We start from the raw sequence: 18,403 nt of genomic DNA, 5'->3' as shown, positions 1-18,403 counted from the left end.
TCACACTTTCTAAGCCCTTGCTGCTCAATTGTTTTTTTTTTAATCCTTTTGCATTACCTACTGACTGCATTTATTCGCTTATAAATTTATGCCCTGCTTTTCTTTTCAAAGGGGACCTGAAGTAGCTGATAATATCGTTCTCGCCTCCTCTGCTTTATCCTTGCCACATCACTGTGAGGTAGGTTAGGCTGAGAGCATGTGACTGGCCCAAAGTCACCCAGCAAGCTTCCACGGCAGAGGGGGAATTCAAACTCGGTTCTTCCACATCCTGTACGGTCACTCTTAACTACCCCACGTTCTGGCTACACACTGCTTTACCAGGTTGATACTTGCACGCGCACTTTGTACGAGAGACCAATACAGCCCAGTGTAATACAACTTACAGGTACTCTACCTAGAGGGAATTCTAATTTGAAAATGTTTATAGAAGAAGAAGAAGAAGAGTTGGTTTTTATATGCCGACTTTCTCGGCCACTTAAGGAAGAATCAATCCGGCTTGCAGTCACCTTCCCTTCCCCACAACAGACACCCTGTGAGGTAGGTGGGGCTGAGAAAGTGTGACTTGCCCAAGGTCACCCAGCTGGCTTTGTATGGAGGAGTGGGGAAACCAAACCGCTTCACCAGATTAGCGTCCGCTGCTCATGTGTAGGAGTGGGGAATCAAACCCGGTCCTCCAGATCAGAGTCCACTGCTCCAAACCACCGCTCTTAACCACTACACCACGCTGGCTCCCACATGCCTGGGCTTGTATAAAGTTATCTATGTATATATGGTCATACATATATTACTTGTGTGTGCATTATATGTGTTGATTTTTGACCACTGATGAAGGCCTGTAGGCCGAAACGCATATGGTCAGCTTGGTTTAAGTCTATCAACCTTATGAGTTGCCAGTGTGCCTGGTTTTTATCATTTTTAATGCTTTTAATCTGATATAAGCGCTTTATATAATTTTACCTTCTCCACCCAACCTTGGATACCCAGCTTGCACCACATACTGCAACATTTTTATTTAAGTCAACAACAATTAATGGATTCTAACTCAGGAGAGTGGGTGGTGACCAGCGCCCTTGGAATTTTTAACATACAAACTGGCATAGATTGAAGCTGGTGAGCCACCCAAATTATTTTATTTTGGGTGGCTCAGAGAATTTCTATTTCAAGACACTTCTGCATAAAACAACAGGAAGCTTACAGGCATTTTAGTGCCAAACCTCAGAAAGAGCCTGGTAATTCAGTTTGCACTAAAAGGATCCTGATTAAGAGCTATCCACTCTTGGCTGCACACACATCTTTGATATTTGTACGACGGAAAGGACGAAGGGCACGTTTGCAAAATCAATTGTGCACTTTTTATATTTACTGCACTTTTACCACATATGTCATTTATTACACAGTGGAAAACCGTTAAATGCACAGTAGTTGTGCCAAGTGGCATTATGCTTTTAACAGCTTTATTCATTTAACAGCTCCAGCTCTCATTATATTTTGCCATGTGGTACATGAGATTTTTATTCCTTTAACAGTGTAAGAAGGGCTTCGTGGCATTTTCCTTTTATGCATTTTATATTGTGCCTGGGTTTTTGCCCCTTTTTTGTAAACATTAACCCAGAGGCTCCACCGAAAACAAGGGGTGCACCTAAAGATACAGTGAATTAGAAGACGGAAAGAGAACGAGGAGAAAGAGTCAAGTCCCTCTTCATGTATTGTTGTACAAATCCACAGTAGCATAGTGGTAAGACTGTCCGTGTTTCTGCAAAAGCTTGTAGAAGCTCTCTTTTAACTCCTTTACATTTTTAGCATTTTTGAATGCTCTCATTTCATTTGTTTACTCAAAAGGAACATACATTCAAAAGTTAAGAACCGTATCAGTGACTGATCCTCCTTCTGAGGTCTCCCATAGTTTTTTGCAGGGCTACAGAAGAACCAAATCGCTCTGACTGTTAAGTATGACTATTTTGGAAGGCTCTCACTTTATTGAGCAAGGTGTGTATGGGGGGGAGGGATTCAGATACGTTACACCGTCTTGTTTCTTTTTCACTTTCTTTTAGAGTATAATGATCAGATTATGCCTTTGCTGGCCATTTCATTTAAAAAAGGAGAAAAGAAATCATCAGGGGCTACAAAGACATGATGGATTCTCCAGAGATGATTATTATTGTCCTTATTATAACTGTAGAAACAGCTGTACTTTTATTAGTGGGGGAAGGGACGGGTCCAATTTCAACCTCAAACACTTTCTCTTTTGCTGAGAGAGAGAGAGAGAGAGAGAGAGAGAGAGAGAGAGAGAGAGAGAGAGAGGGCCCTCGACTCACCTGACTTTTGTTGGCCGCCACTTTGGCAAACAGAGCCTGGGACACCTTGGCCCTTTTCATCTCCTGCTGGATCTCGTCATAAATGGCAGCTGTGATGTTGACGCTGGCCCCTTCCACCTTAATGGGGAGGTCTGTTGTCGGTGTCGAGGTTTTGGCCTGCCGAGAGACCATGAAAATAATAATTTTAAAAAGTGCTGCTATTCAGCCCAGCCATCTGTGCAGAAATTATCAGAGGATTTCAGTCAGCTGATGCCAAACTGCATTAGCTACAGAGGGACACTTCCTGTCCATTATTCTAATCGGGTTAATTGTGATTGGAAATAATTGCAATGCATTCCTATAGGACACAAGCGGCTCCCCACCCCTCCCCCGGTCTCACGAGCACCCCTCTCTCTCCCTCTTTCTCTAACACTGTACAGAAACACAAATGCCGAAAAGCTAAACTGCTACCCAAACAGAGATGCTATGATTCCAGTTACCTGATTCAGCTGGCTACCACAAATACAATACATACAGGAGTGTTTGAATGGTTGCTTCTCTCTCTCTCTCCTCCCCCCCCCCCGGGAAAAAAAAAAAACACCAGTATACCTTGGAGGAAGAGCCTATTCTCCCAGAAAAAATGAGTAAATGCATAGAGGTCTCTAAATAATAAATTATTACTCAATTTAATGCACTCCCTCACGACTGTCTCATCCTTTATTAAAGCTATACGTACGTATGGTTTCCCATCACTATGCTGGCCAGGCAGTCACCTAATTTCACCTAGGAAATCAGTGGAAATGAAAAGAAAGTGATAATGCCAGACTTGTCAGTGTGTCTAATGAGCAGCCCTTGGTCTCCTGCGTTCATATTGCAGTCCTGTGTATTTCCACTGCACTCCTTTTAATTGAGTGATTTCCAATCAACTTCTGTGACAAATGAAGGACAATAAACAGAGGGATGCTGGTACTTCCTGATACTGAGCCAACAAAGCGAGATTTAGGGGAAGTCCAGGACGGAGAGGGAAAGCAAATGATACTAGAAACATCCTTGCGATGTAGAAAAGAGCAAGAGTCCAGCAGCACCTTAAAGACTAACAACATTTCTGGCAGGGTTAGTCTTTAAGGTGCTACTGGACTTTTGCTCTTTTCTGCTGCTATCGACAGACTAACATGGCTAACCATCGTGATTCTTGAGGTGTGTTTCGCCAGGCTGCTCGGTTTCAACAGTACAGGTAGTATTTAGGTTCGAGTCCAGTAGCATCTTAGAGGCCAAGATTTTTTTTGGTATAAGCTTTTGCAAGACAAAGCTTCCTTATCAGATAACAAATGAAGGGAGCTTTGACACTTGAGAACTTATACTTTGAAAATCTTGTGGATCTCTAAGGTGCTGCTGGACTCAAATCTAACCTTTGCACTGCATATCAACAGGGCTATCCTCAGAAACTAAGGTCAGAAGTATGTTACTGAAACCACCAAATAATTGGTATACCTAACTATCATTTTATTGCTATATCTGACACCAGTTCTTCACACACAGTAGCAACCAAGGAAATCTACAAAGCTTTTTAGGGAAGTCAATCAATGCGCAAAGGCCAAAAAAAAGATATTCAGAAAAGAAAGTAATGCCATTTTCGCTATGCTGGTACCACAAAACCACCTGATTTAGAGGTGGCGCTGAATATTTACAGTCTTTGTAGGATCTAGCACAGTCGTGTGGGTTCACTGTTTGCAAAAAACAACAACCCCAAAACACCACCTTTCAGTAAACTACCTCTAAAGCGGGATTTTATTTACCATGCAATCCTATTGAGAGTTACTCCAGTCTAAGCCCATCAGCATCAATGCACTTAGACTAGAGTAACTCTGCATAGAAGAGCACTGTTAGAAACACAGATGTGATCTCTCTGGGCTTCTGCGATACAAATGACTTAACATTTCCTTCTGTTGGCTAACATCAACCTTGCGGTAATTGCCTTTTCCTAATTCCCCCCAATTCTCATCAAAGAACAACAACAAAAAAGAAAGGGGGGGAAACGTAGGAATCAGCAATTTAAACTTTCCAAGTTCACCTTCAATGTGTTTGGACTCACTTTTACTACACCCATTTGGCCCTGCTTAACTATTATCAAGGACACATCTCAGAACAGCAACTCTTCACCTTACAGTTGCGAGCTGAGGGTAACAACTGAAAGGACAAGAAAGGTACACAATAGGCAAGTGGTAATACTCTATTTCTCAATACTCTCTCATATGGCCCACCCCACTGCAAATCATATCACAGACTGGTATCTATGGAAACAACATTTTGTATGGTATAGAATTAACTTTGGCACCAGAAAACAAATTTGTCTTTCTTTTTTAAAAAAAATACATTTTTCCTTGTATTTGATCAAAGAGAATGATGCTATATTATCAGCTAATAAGCTGGATTTCACCTGTACAGTCAAGATGCCCATCTCCCTCAATCGCCTATCAGTGGCTCATGGGTGGGAGAGAACCATTTGTTTGTGGGTGAATATCCACAAGAAGTAGGGTTACCAACCTCCAGGTACTAGCTGGAGATCTCCTGCTGTTACAACCAATCTCCAGCCGATAGAGGTCAGTTCAGCTGGAGAAAATGGCCACTCTGGCAAATGGACTCTATGGCATTGAAGTACCTCCCCCCCAAACCCCGCCCTCCTCAGGCTCCACCCCAAAAACCTCCCACCAGTGGTGAAGAGGGACCTGGCAACCCTAACAAGAAGGCAAAGCCGGCGTCATAGAAGTATGGCCGCTTCTGCTGCTCTGCTTGTTCCCTTTGCAGGATTTGAGCTGCTTTTTCCTGTCCCTGTTGCTCTTGCCTAACCCGGAAAAGAACTTTCGAAATCAGGCACCCATCCTTTTCTACTCTTGCCAGTTAACGGTGACCAAAGAGACACTTACATACCAGGAGAAGTTATGAGTATGTTAAAATGCAATTTTCAACTGCGGTCAACTTTATGGAAAAAAAGGGTAATTGGAGGATTAGAAACACAGTTCAGCTATAACGCTGCTCCATCCCACCACGAGGTTGGCAAAAGGGGCGGGGTTTGGAGGCAGGAGATCTGTGCTCGCATTGGGGGCACGGGGCCATGGCTCAAAAGGCCCTCCACATCCGCCCTGTGTTGTTTTCCCACGGCCCAGCGTGGATTAAGGAAATGTTGTTATCTGATTGAGGAAATGTTGTTTCCCAAATAATTTTTTTCTTTAAAAAAAAAAGAAACATCATGCTGGTACTGTCCTCCCCCCCCCCCCGCCAGGTAATTACAAATTGATTGTTATATTATCTGAAATCAAACCAACTAGATAATAATTCTCAGTTGAATTTATCCTTTTTAACAAAACCCAGAAGAAGAAGAAGAAGTAGAAGAAGAAGAAGAAGAGTTGATTTTTATAAGCCGACTTTCTCTACCACTTAAGGCAGAATCAAACTGGCTCACAATCACCTTCCCTTCCCCTCCCACAACAGACACCCTGTGAAGTAGGTGTGGCTGAGAGAGTTCGAAGAGAGCTGTGACTAGCCCAAGGTCACCCAGCTGGCTTCATGTGTAGGAGTGGGGAAACCAATCCGGTCCACCAGATTAGCCTCCGCCGCTCATGTGGAGTGGGGAATCAAACCCAGTTTTCCAGATCAGAGTCCACCGCTCCAAACCACCGCTCTTAACCACTACACCACGCTGTACTTACTCATGGGCACTAGAGCAGTACAGCCTGCCGTCTCCCCCACCCCAAAATAACAACAGTTCTGAAGTCTGATTTGAGGGTCTCAGTCAAGGGAAAATATGTCATCAAGCCCCTCTCTACAAGTCCTGGCAGGAACCAGGTGACGACCCCTTGCAGTATTTGCTTTCGCCCTTCATCTTGCGTTGCAGAAAGGAGAGAGCTTGCTACTATCACTTCCGAGGCCCCAAACAGAGCACCTGCTCATGATCTCGACACATGGGCAAGTGTACACAGGAGCAGGCAGGCCTTTAGGGGATTCAGTCCCAGATGTTTCGGCTTTATGGGTTAACACTAGCGCTTTGAATTACTCTCAGGAACAAACCAGAAGCCAGTTAAATCCCTTAAATGCAGGTGTTATGTGCTCCAGGCACCAAGTCCCAATGCGGACGCCCTGTTCTGAACCAGCTGGAACTTTTGAACACATTTCTGCTACAGGTAGACTGCAGTCACCAAGACAGATCCTTGCTTACACCACATAGTTGCTGCTAAGAGTTTGGCTTGCCATCGGCTAGAGGTGACTGCAGTAATTCCTTGTTCGCATAGCAACCAAGGGTCATCATTGAGAAAAATGCTCTGATATACGCAGGGATTGAAAGGATCGGAACAAGTGGCTATCCCATTCTTTTCATGGTCAATAAATGTTCTCTGAGGCATTCAGGGGAGATCCACGTGAAGCGTTATTTCTCAGCACTGTCCACGTGGCACTGGGTGTATTCATCAGAGCCTCCTGGGGTTGGGATGGAGGAGCATGCTCTGCACTTGAATTCTTTCATGTAATCGCTTGCAGGACATTCTTTATATTTGCAGCATTCATAAGTAACTTATGGGGTTTACCCAGCAAGGGTTGCTAGAAGACAACAGGTCCCTCTTAGGACGCAGACAGAATCGAGCGGGTGCAGAGGAGAGCAACGAGGATGATCAGGGGCCTGGAGACCAAGCCCTATGACGAAAGGCTGAGGGAGATGAGAACGTTCAGCCTAGAGAAGAGAAGGTTGAGGGGGGACATGAATGCTCTCTTTAATTATTGGAAGGGCTGTCACTTAGAGGAGGGCAGGGAGCAGTTCCTATTGACAGCAGAGGAGAGGACTAGCAATAATGGGTTTAAATTGCTGGCGGAAAGGTACCGGCTGGATATTAGGGGGGAAAGTTTTTACAATAAGAGTTGTTCAACTGTGGAACCAGCTACCTAGGGAAGTGGTGAGCTCCCCCTCACTGGCAGTCTTTAAGCAGAGGCTGGGCAAGCACTTGTCAGAGATGCTCTAGACTGTTCCTGCACTGAGCAGGGGGTTGGACTAGATGGCCTGTATAGCCCCTTCCAACTCTATGATTCTAAGCAGCAGCTCCAGATCCTCAAAAGATGAGACTTCCAGGTTGCACTTGGGTGCCCCCCACCTGAGAAAACCCCAACAAGGCATCTTCTATGACACCTGGCTGTACGGTTGTCTAAACCAAGGGGCCATTCCGAAAGCAATCATAAGATGGTCGGAACCTTACCTGGGGGGTTCTGGAGGAACTTGGACTGCTGGCAGCTGAAGACACCATGCTCACACCGGAGTTCATACTCCTCTCTCTCTCATCCTGATATATACGATCTCGTTCTGCCTCAGGAAGGTTGAGGAAATTCTGCATTGCCCTCAGGTTTACCAGGAGGGACTGGGAGGCTGTTCTAGGGTCTTCTTCTTTACGCAGGATCTCTGATAGCAATCCCTGGTTCAAAAAATTAAAAAAAAAAGGCCAAGTCTTTTAAAAAAATTGTTGTTGTTGTTGTTTGTAACTAGTCGGGTTGCAAAGCTGAGACCCTTCGTGAGTTGTTGAAGCACAGGGAACGTTTTGTAGGAGCAAGCTTAATTTTTCTGAGAACGCTGGCTTATTACGGAGCAACTCCGTTCAGATTCAGTCATCCATTTAAGAGCAATCTGAATGCAGAGGTGCCAGAGAGGCAGGTGGGCAGTAGGACATTGTTCTAAAATGACAATGATAGCCAGGTGCCTCCTGCAAATATTTTAAGAACTATTAGCATGTGTGCTCTCTCTCTCACACACACACGCTCTCTTCTTCCCTTCCCTCCCCTGATTGAGGCTGGAAACACTTGGCAGCCCTGTTCCTCTTCAGGAATCTGCCAAGTTTGGTAAATTTAGTTCAGACATTTAAACAGCACAGGAGACTTATGAAGAAAAATGTTTGGCAGGAGCTTGGACGTTACAGTTCGTTCACTGCAAACTTGTCAATCTGCACTAATGGGAGGAAATGCTGCAAATATGAGGAATTCTCCAGATACTTCATCTTAGAAATTAATAATTTGAAATTTTCTTGCTGCCTCACATAGAAAGCCAGGAGGTGACACTGACCAATTTATCACATACCTCTAGCTTTTTTTACATGAAAGAAATCAGGGATTGGGTTATGTAGGTTTGAATGTAACATATACTTGGGCTTGTAGAATGCTAGCCAAGGTCCTGACATGGCACATAAATGTTACAGATTACGAAATAACTGTATGTTTCGTTGTAAGATGCTACTGCCGTGCATACGTCTTGCCTCTTTCCTAGGAGAAATGCTAATTACCCACTAGCCTCACATATGCTCTCAATCCTACTCAATTACAGGTAACGCTACTGCCCGATGGTCACACATCATATATAGGGCATGCCTACAGATAACTGGTCAGGCAGAAGTCACCCAGCTGTTCTGTTGAACACATGAACACATGAAGCTGCCTTATACTGAATCAGACCCTCGGTCCATCAAAGTCAGTATTGTCTACTCAGACTGGCAGCGGCTCTCCAGGGTCTCAGGCAGAGGTGTTTCACATCACCTACCTGCCTAGTCCCTTCAACTGGAGATGCCGGGGATTGAACCTGGGACCTTCTGCATGCCAAGCAGGTGATCTGCCACTGAGCCATGGCCCCTCCCCAAAAGTATTCCATGCACAACTGAATTCAGCTGTTTCCTGTGTCAGAGACACTCATCTGATCACAGAAGTCCCACAGTTCCGCTGAAGAAACCACAATGTACTGTGTTGGCAGTGAACATGTCAAGTAACAATATCTGCCAAGTGAAGCACCAAAATCATATATGAACATATATGAAGCTGCCTTATACTGAATCAGACCCTTGGTCCATCAAAGTCAGTATTGTCTACTCAGACCGGCAGCAGCTCTCCAGGCTCTCAGGCAGGGGTCTTTCACATCACCTACTTGCCTAGTCCCTTTAACTGGAGATGACGGGGATTGAACCTGGGACCTTCTGCATGCCAAGCAGATGTTCTACCACTGAGCCACAGCCCCTCCCTCTGTTGCTTATACCCCTCCTCCTCCCTCTCCCAGCTGCCTAAAATCTATTCCCTATTTATTTATCTACTAGAACATATATACCCCACTTTCCTCATGGTTCAAGGTGGCTTACAATAATAGTTTTTAAAGATTCCACTTAAAACCATAACAAAATAACAAACCTCCAATCTCTCCATCCCCTCTTTAAATGATGCCTGGCGTTCGAGCCCCCCCCCCAAAAAAAATCCCTGACAAACAGTCAAGCCTTGCAGCACCTCCTGAAGATCTCTAAGAACTGGGGGGGGGGGGGCTCACCTCTTCAGGAAGCTCCTTCCACAGAGCCAGAGCCACAATGGAAAAGGCCCAGGCTCTGGTCGAAGCCAGACAGGCCACCCTAAGTGGTCAGATACCCAAAGACTGTGGTTGGCACACAAGGACATATGGACATCCCTCTTTCTCTTGCCCATTTACTGTTTCATGCCAGCAGAGAAAGAGAAGACGAAATCCACATATAAAACTGTGCTGGGCTTCTCAACCAAGAACATACAACAGAGAGCTACATAGAATCATGCAGTGGAAAGGGTCCAAACAAGTCATCTAGTCCAACCCCCTGCTCAATGCAGGATCAGCCTAGAGCACCCCTGACAAGTGCTTGTCCAGCCTCTGCTTAAAGTCTGCCAGTGAGGGGGAGCTCCCCGCCTCCCTAGGTAGCGGAATCCACTGTCGAACAATTCTTACTGTAAAAAAAAACTTTTCCTAATGTCCAGCCGGTACCTTTCCGCCCACAATTTAAACTCATTATTGCGAGTCCTCTCCTCTGCTGCCAACAGGAACAGCTCCCTGCCCTCCTCTAAGTGACAGCCCTTCAAATACTTAAAGAGAGCGATCATGTCCCCCCTCAACCTTCTCTTCTCCAGACTAAACATTCCTAACTCCCTTCACATTTCCTCAACAGAACATACATACCAACCCCCTCCGCCAATCCTGGCTCTACAGTCAGAAGACAGATATTGGATCCTACACCCTGGCGCTAGAGACCCATCTCGGCTGCCGAATCTGACCAAAGAAGGAAACAAAAACTTGATATATACTGTAAGTGAGCAGGTAGGGCGTACAAACCAGTGGATGGGAGGGAGGTTGGGTGCAGATTGACCCAGGTCAGCTTTCCAGGCTAGGTGTAATTTGCTCATATGAATTACAAGGCTACAGAGATACGCTGATGACTTCCTTCACGATCAGACCAATGCTTACAACATATTCATGGCATCAACAAGTAATAAAACAGCATGACTAGGGTCAAGTGAGCCAACGGCGAGGCTGCAAACGCAGCAGTTCTGCCTGTTCCAGATGGACTCTAACTATTCAAAATGGTTGGCAACCAACGGAACAGGCTGCTGCAACACCTTGTATTTGCAAGAGGATTATTCAACCAGGCACGGTCCAGGAAGACACAATGTTGGGAGAGATCCCAAGTCAACCATGGTGTTTTCTTGTTTTTAAATTGTAAAAGCTGCTGGAAGGAGGGCCGGGCTGCAATAAGTGGGAAGAGGTTTAGCGCTCTGCGACTTACCCAAAACTCAGTTCCACCCCCAGCCAGGGTGGGTTTTTTTTTCCTATGCAGGGAACAAACATTCAGTGTAGCTGTAGGGTACCTTAGAGGAGCATTCTGTGCTGAGGGTACTGCCTGCCTAATTCACGCTATTAAGCAAATACAAATGACCAACCAGTGCTGAAATACTGAACGTAAAACCAAACAACGGCACAATAGGCTAGCAATAAGCAATATAATCCCAAACATTCAAACACATAATGATTTCATTGTGAATGTATGATAGAAGGTATATCAACATGAATGGGGAAGGGCTGTGGGTCAGTGGTGGAGCATCTGCTTGGCATGCAGAAGGTCCCAGGTTCAATCCCTGGCATCTCCAGTTAAAGGGACTAGGCAAGTAGGTGATGTGAAAGACTCCTGCCTAAGTCTCTGGAGAGCCGCTGCCGGTCTGAGTAGACAATACTGACTTTGATGGACTGAGGGTCTGATTCAGTAGAAGGCAGCTTCATGTGTTCGTGCGTGTAAAGGGAGCCTAAATTTCGTTCAGTGTATGTATGTGTATATATATATATATATATATATATATATATATATATATATATATATATATATATATATGTCTGCTTTTTCGTCTTGTGTCGAATGTTCAAATTTTGAGCGGTCAGTGATTCGTAGAGGTTCTGTAAGTATAAGGAATTAAACCCCTTCTTGTAATCCAGGAAGGTTGTTTAAGCATACATCTCCTCTTTATTGCATGATATGTAGACTGATGAAGTCATTCGTCGAAACGGCAGACATCCGGTTCTCCGTCTCTTCTATCAACATTACTGTTTAGTCATTATATTATTGTTGTGTTGGGACTGTAATATACCCATTTATCTGCTCCAAGCAGAATTTGAACCATTTGATCTCACTTTGTATTTTTCAGTACTAGCTCATGGATGTTAGTTCATGAACACATGAAGCTTCCTTATACTAAATCAGACCCTCGGTCCATCAAAGTCAGTATTGTCTACTCCGACTGGCAGCGGCTCTCCAGGGTCTCAGGCAGAGGTCTTTCACATCACCTACTTGCCTAGTCCCTTTAACTGGAGATGCCGGGGATTGAACCTGGGACCTTCTGCATGTCAAGCAGATGCTCTACCACTGACCCACAGCCCCTCCCCATTCATGTTGATATGCCTTCAATCATACATTCACAATGAAATCACTATGTGTTTGAATGCTTGGGATTATATTGCTTATTGTTAGCCTATTGTGGTTTTAATTCACGCTATTAACAAGAGTCTGCATGCAATATGTGCAACTATTGTCAAGAAAAGCTACTGTATCTCCATGAGCGGTCACTTAAATATTTAGAAGAAGAAGAAAGAAGAAGAAGAGTTGAGTTTTATTCCCCGATTTTCTCTACCTTTGTAAGGAGACTCAAACTGGCATACAATTGCCTTCTCTTCCTCTCCTCACAACAGATACCTTGTGAGTTAGGTGGGGCAGAGAGAGTTCAGAGAGAACTGTGAGTAACTCAAGGTCACCTAGCAGGCTTCATGTGGAGGAGTGGGGAATCGAACCAGGTTCATCAGATTAGAGTCCGCCGCTCCTAACCACTACACCAACAGCTTATCAAAAACAATTTTTCAATTCTAACACCTGAGCAATCAAGGCACTGGTCACTATATCAGGAGGAGGAGGAGGAAGAAGAAGAAGAAGAAGAAGAGGAAGGAGTTGGTTTTTATATGCCGACTTTCTCTACTATTTAAGGAATAACCAAACCAGCTTACAATCACCTTCCCTTCCCCTCCCCACAAGACACCCAGTGAGGTAGGTGGGGCTGAGAGACCTCTAAGAGAGTTGTGACTAGCACAAGTTCACCCAGCTTCATGTGTAGGAGTGGGGAAACCAACCTAGTTCACCAGTCTAGAGTCCGCAACTCATGTGGAGGAGTGGGGAATCGAACCTGGTTCTCCAGATCAGAGTCCACTGCTCCAAACCACTGCTCTTAACCACTACACCAGGATGGTGCAGTTCCAACTTTGTTAAAAGAGACAACTGTTCAGCCATTGTTTTAAAAAGCCTTCCCTACTTCTCCAGCCTGGACAAAGGGGCTGAGCAGGTGGTGATGATTCAACACCAAGCATTCTTGGAGGAAAACTAGTTTTCTTAGCCCAGCTCAACTATGCTTTCAATTTTATTGATTAGACTCTAATATGTTAGGGCCACGACAGAAGGTGGCGTTGGGTGGTTGCTGTTCCACACACTTATCCTGAGGGTACCCCTATGCTGTTGAACAACTGTATGAAACCGCTAAGACAAATAGGCTAGAGGCCCATGTGGTAATGATACACCCCGCCCTCAATTGTCCATTCTCTTCAGATTCAGGAATAGTAGTCACATCCTAGAATGAGAACACATGAAGCTGCCTTCCACTGAATCAGACCCTCGGTCCATCAAAAGTCAGTATTGTCTCCAGGGTCTCAGGCAGAGATCTTTCACAACACCTACTTGCCTAGTCCCTTTAACTGGAAATGCTGGGGATTGAACCTGGGACCTTCTGCATGCCAAGCAGATGCTACCACTGAGCCCCTCTGCACAGCTCTCCAGGGTCTCAGGAAGAGGTCAACACATGAACACATGAAGCTGCCTTATACTGAATCAGACCCTTGGTCCATCAAAGTCAGTATTGTCTGGTTCTTGTAGGTTGTCTGGGCTGTGTAACCGTGGTCTTGGTATTTTCTTTCCTGATGTTTTGCCCGCAGCTGTGGCAGGCATATTCAGAGGAGTAACACTGAAGGACAGTGTCTCTTCAGTGTTACTCCTCTGAAGATGCCTGCCACAGCTGCAGGCAAAACATCAGGAAAGAAAATACGAAGACCACGGTTACACAGCCCGGACAACGTACAAGAACCAATGAACTCTGACAGTGAAAGCCTTCGACAATATTCAGTATTGTCTACTCAGACCAGCAGCAGCTCTCCAGGGGCTCAGGCTGAGGTCTTTCACAACACCTACTTGCCTAGTCCCTTTAACTGGAGATGCTGGGGATTGAACCTGGGACCTTCTGCATACAAAGCAGATGCTCTACCACTGAGCCACAGGACTTATCGCACCCCTATGCTGTTTAACAACTGAATGAAACTGCTAAGACCAACAGGCTAGAGGCCCATGTGGTAATGATACCCCCCCCCAACTCTCCATTCTCTTCAGATTCAGGAACAGTAGTCACATCCTAGAATGGGTGCCTGGAAGTTGCTACAGTCTGGATAAAGATTAAGCTGAAGTTGAATTCAGAAAAGGCAGAAATATTAGTGGTTGAGTGTATCTCATCGGGGAGGATGTGTGAGTCCCAGATGGGTCATACTTCCCTCAAGGACCCAATTGGACAGGAAGACCAGATACCAACCGAATAAAGGATGACAGCAACTCAATCGGAGATGTTATTCCTGTGGAAGGAATCCAGGGATACCAGACTATTTCTCTAACCTTGGCTTGGGGAGGGGCTGTGGCTCAGTTATAAAGCATAGGCTTGGCATGCAGAAGGTCCCAGGTTTACTCCCCGGCATCTCCAGTTAAAGGGACTAAGCAAGTAGGTGATGTGAAAGACCTCAGCCTGAAACCCTGGAGAGCCGCTGCCGGTCTGAGTAGAAAATACTTACTTCGATGGACGAAGGGTCTGATTTAGTATAAGGCAGCTTCATGTGTTAATGTGACTGTATCTCTAACCTAGGCTCTCTATGCATGTATTTTTAGTCCTTTCCCATGTTGTCTTTTCACTTCTGAAAGGGCCCTAAAGAACCCTAAAATGAAGCAAATGGGGAAATAGCCTATATATGAATAGTCTATTCAGGAGAAACTGAAGTCTCAAAAAAATCTATTTTCTTGCAAGTTTGAATAGATTACTCTAACAGCCTGTGTTGATAATCAGTGGTGAGGAGATGACAGAGTGAAAGAAAAAGTCAATAAAGCAAAATACCGTGAGAGCACCTATCATTTACCTTCAAATAATTCCGAGCTACTAGTCTATATAAAAACTAACCAACAATCAGCATTTCAAAAAAATAAATAAATAAAGTGATACCAAATAATCCGTTCAGCCTTTTCTCACCTGCAACAAATTAGGCATTCAATATGCAAAGCGTCTCCCTTCAAGAAAAAAAAACAAATGATCATGATTTCATTTAATTGTAATTTAATGAGGCACAATTTATTTTTAAAGTGATACGCACCAGGTGTGTGGTATGGGATCTGGCCCAGCCAAACAAACTGAAGCGCTGCTCTTTTTGAGAAATGCCTAAAGTGAGCCGGAGACTGTTTTCGTTTCTGCAAAGTATGTTTCTGCTGCAGGGTGCGAGCCAGAGGAGGGAACCCACAACATTTCTACAAAATTCCATCGGTTAAATTAGTTCATTCCACATACAGACACCCCCCCTCCCGCTTTCTTTAAACTGGGCAAATTACGAAGCAACTAGTCACGCAACTCCAGAACGCCAATCCTACGTGAAGTTGTGAAGTTTGGAAAACAAGGTGGTTTAGGACACAAACCAGGCACACGATGAAAGCTGCAATAAAGACCCAAGCCTGCAATCAAACTCGCCTATACTCATTAAGACGGCTCATTAATATAAGTGTCTTAAACTGGAATTTTTTAAAGGAATGGTCTTCTAACTTCAACAATAGTGTCTTTAAATAGACTTGTAACAAATGGAGGAAAAAAACAGAAAATGTGATACTTATAGGATCTGATTGTAAACAAATCTGTGTACAGTCAAGATGAGTTATCACACTTCCACAGCTCCATTTCCATTCGAAACTTCTATCAATTGCTGCACTTTCTTTTAAAATTATAAATGGAATCAGTAAAGATCTTTATTTTTGAACACAAAGGGAGCAAAAGACAGCTGTAACTCAAATAAAAACTTTTAGGGAGGAAAAGAATCCTAATCTGGAATATGTACATGTGTTTTTGAAGTAAAAGGAAGTATGAGCTCAAAGAAGAGTCTTCAAAGGGCTGGACTTAATCTCTTAGATTTACACATTATAAAACTGCTTCTGGATATGGATTACAAGAAGGTGTTTAATTACTTGCACTTACAGAACCTCAACAAATCACTGACAGCTCAAAGTATGAACATTCAACACAAGACGAAAAAGCAGACATATATATACAATGAGCGAAATTTAGGCTCCCTTTACATACGTGAACACATGAAGCTGCCTTCTACTGAATCAGACCTTTGGTCCATCAAAGTCAGTATTGTCTACTCAAACTGGCAGTGGCTCTCCAGGGTCTCAGGCAGAGGTCTTTCACATCACCTATTTGCCTAGTCCCTTTAGTGGAGATGTGGAGATTGAACCTGGTGGAGATTGAACCTGGGACCTTCTGCATGCCAAGCAGATACTCTACAAATTGAGCCACAACCCCTTCCACATTAGAGGAGCATCATGGTGATCACACTGCTGTTGTAACATGTTAAGAGGCCTTCAACTAGGTGGAAAGCACCAACTGCCATATCACTATCACCACCTTGATGGTACCTTGCTAAGGACCCAAATAACTAGCCTTGCTCATCTGGTTAGCAATTCAGCAACATCGTAGTTTAAATCGGTGGGAAGAAAAGCCTCTCATAATGCTGTTATAAAGTGCAAAGAATCCTCCATCATTAATCTGTGGCTAATGTCAAAACAGAAATAAGAACTTAGGTAAGTTGTTATTTAAAAAAACAAAGCTCCCATCCTTTTGAATAGGAAATACAATGCTGCTTCATTGAAAACTTCAGCCCAAGACAAGGAACTATTTCAAATTGTAATGTGGGGGGGGGGGGGATGGAAATGCAATGAATCATAGAATAGAATCATAAGAGTTGGAAGGGGCCATACAGGCCATCTAGTCCAACCCCCTGCTCAATGCAGGATCAGCCTAGAGCAGTGATGGCGAACCTTTTAGAGACTGAGTGCCCAAACTGCAACCCCAAACCCTCTTATATATCGCAAAGTGCCAACACGGCAATTTAACCTGAAGAATCCCCCTGAAGGAACCATGCAAAATAACAGTGGCGGGTTAGCTATGCACATGCTAATGGTTATGCAAACAGGAACAAAGGAGCAGGCGAGTGGGAGGGGTGGAATTTCTCCTTTTGCTTCGAGACCGTGAATAGGCAGTTTTAAATTCGCATTTTAAAAAAGAGCTTTTAGTGAACATCAAAACTGACCATGCATAAATGGCCAGGGTATCTGTTGTGGGGAGGGGAAGGTGATTGAAAGCCGGTTTGATTCTTCCTTAAGTGGTAGAGAAAGTCGGCATATAAAAACCAACTCTTCTTCAAAGTGAAACTTGATATTTGTAACTGAACCATCAGGGAAAGAGGTAAATGATTGGGGGAGAGACACCTGGCAACCCTAAGGCAAATATATGAAGCAAAACCTGCTCTATATTCAGAGGGTTCCGTCTGAAAAAAAACTCTGCAAGGGGGCTTATTGTTGAGTTCTGAGGATCTGGATGGGGAAAATGTGCATCTGAATGGCAAATCCAATGCAAAACCTCCCATTCATAAATGGCCAATAACCCCCCATGTAGAGTTTTGAATCAAACATTGCTTTCCCCACCCCCCACCCCCCACCCCGAGCCCCGACCTCCTCCTCGCCGCCCGCCTTGGCGCTGCCGGCCCTCGAGCGCGCATTCAAAACCCGGCCGCGCTGTGAGGGGAGGGGGAGGGTGGCGCTTTACCTCACACACCACCTCTCTTGTGTGTGTGTGTGTGTGGGGGGAATAAACCAGAAATGGGGCGGTGAGGAGAGGCTTCGTGGTCGACCTTTGGTGGGGGTGGAGCCTCCTCTGCCGGCACGCGGGTAAGTGGCTCGGGACGGGACCGAAAGTCCAGGCGGGCGAGGCAGCGACGGATGGAAGCGGTGGAGAGAGAGCCAGCCCGCTTCCCGAGGGACGGGGCGAGGAACCGGCAAGCCAGCAGCCAGGAAAAGACGGAGCGCAGAGACGCGGCGGCGCGCTGCCGCACCCCAGCTGTAGCCCCGCCGCCCGGTCGCGCCTGCGCCAGTCAGAGGACTTGGCTGGGGGCGTGGGGAGGAGGGCAGGATGTTTCAGCCCTAATAAGGTCTTGGGGGCGGGACATCCTGCCCTCCTCCCCACGCCCCCAGCCAAGTCCTCTGACTGGCGCAGGCGCGACCGGGCGGCGGGGCTACAGCTGGGGTGCGGCAGCGCGCCGCCGCGTCTCTGCGCTCCGTCTTTTCCTGGCTGCTGGCTTGCCGGTTCCTCGCCCCGTCCCTCGGGAAGCGGGCTGGCTCTCTCTCCACCGCTTCCATCCGTCGCTGCCTCGCCCGCCTGGACTTTCGGTCCCGTCCCGAGCCACTTACCCGCGTGCCGGCAGAGAGGGCTACGCGTGCCAGGTCGGGCACGCGTGCCATAGGTTCGCCAACACGGGCCTAGAGCATCCCTGAGAAGTGATTGTCCAGCCTCTTATTAAAGACTGCCAGGGAGGGGGAGCTCACCCTAGGTAGCTGATACCACTGTCGAACAATGCTTACTGTAAAAATATC

General features: G+C 45.4%; 1 protein-coding gene across 2 annotated transcripts in view; it reads right to left on the bottom strand.

The window, feature by feature from the left end:
- Positions 1 to 18,403, bottom strand: part of SATB2 (SATB homeobox 2) — a 177,384-nt gene that overhangs the window by 57,399 nt on the left and 101,582 nt on the right. Inside the window, exons 8-9 of one of the 2 annotated variants that reach the window (XM_056861366.1) lie at positions 7,532 to 7,744; positions 2,316 to 2,471 (exon numbers count right to left, since the gene is read on the bottom strand). In XM_056861366.1, coding sequence (XP_056717344.1) covers positions 2,316 to 2,471; positions 7,532 to 7,744 — 369 coding nt within the window. The remainder of the gene's footprint in view (positions 1 to 2,315; positions 2,472 to 7,531; positions 7,745 to 18,403) is intronic. The other variant, XM_056861367.1, reaches the window with a different exon arrangement.

The sequence above is a fragment of the Euleptes europaea genome, chromosome 15 (assembly GCF_029931775.1).
Source record: "Euleptes europaea isolate rEulEur1 chromosome 15, rEulEur1.hap1, whole genome shotgun sequence".
Taxonomy (NCBI): Eukaryota; Metazoa; Chordata; class Lepidosauria; order Squamata; family Sphaerodactylidae; genus Euleptes; species Euleptes europaea.
The sequence above is the reverse complement of the archived record's forward strand: the minus strand, read 5'-3'. Positions and strand labels throughout refer to the sequence as shown.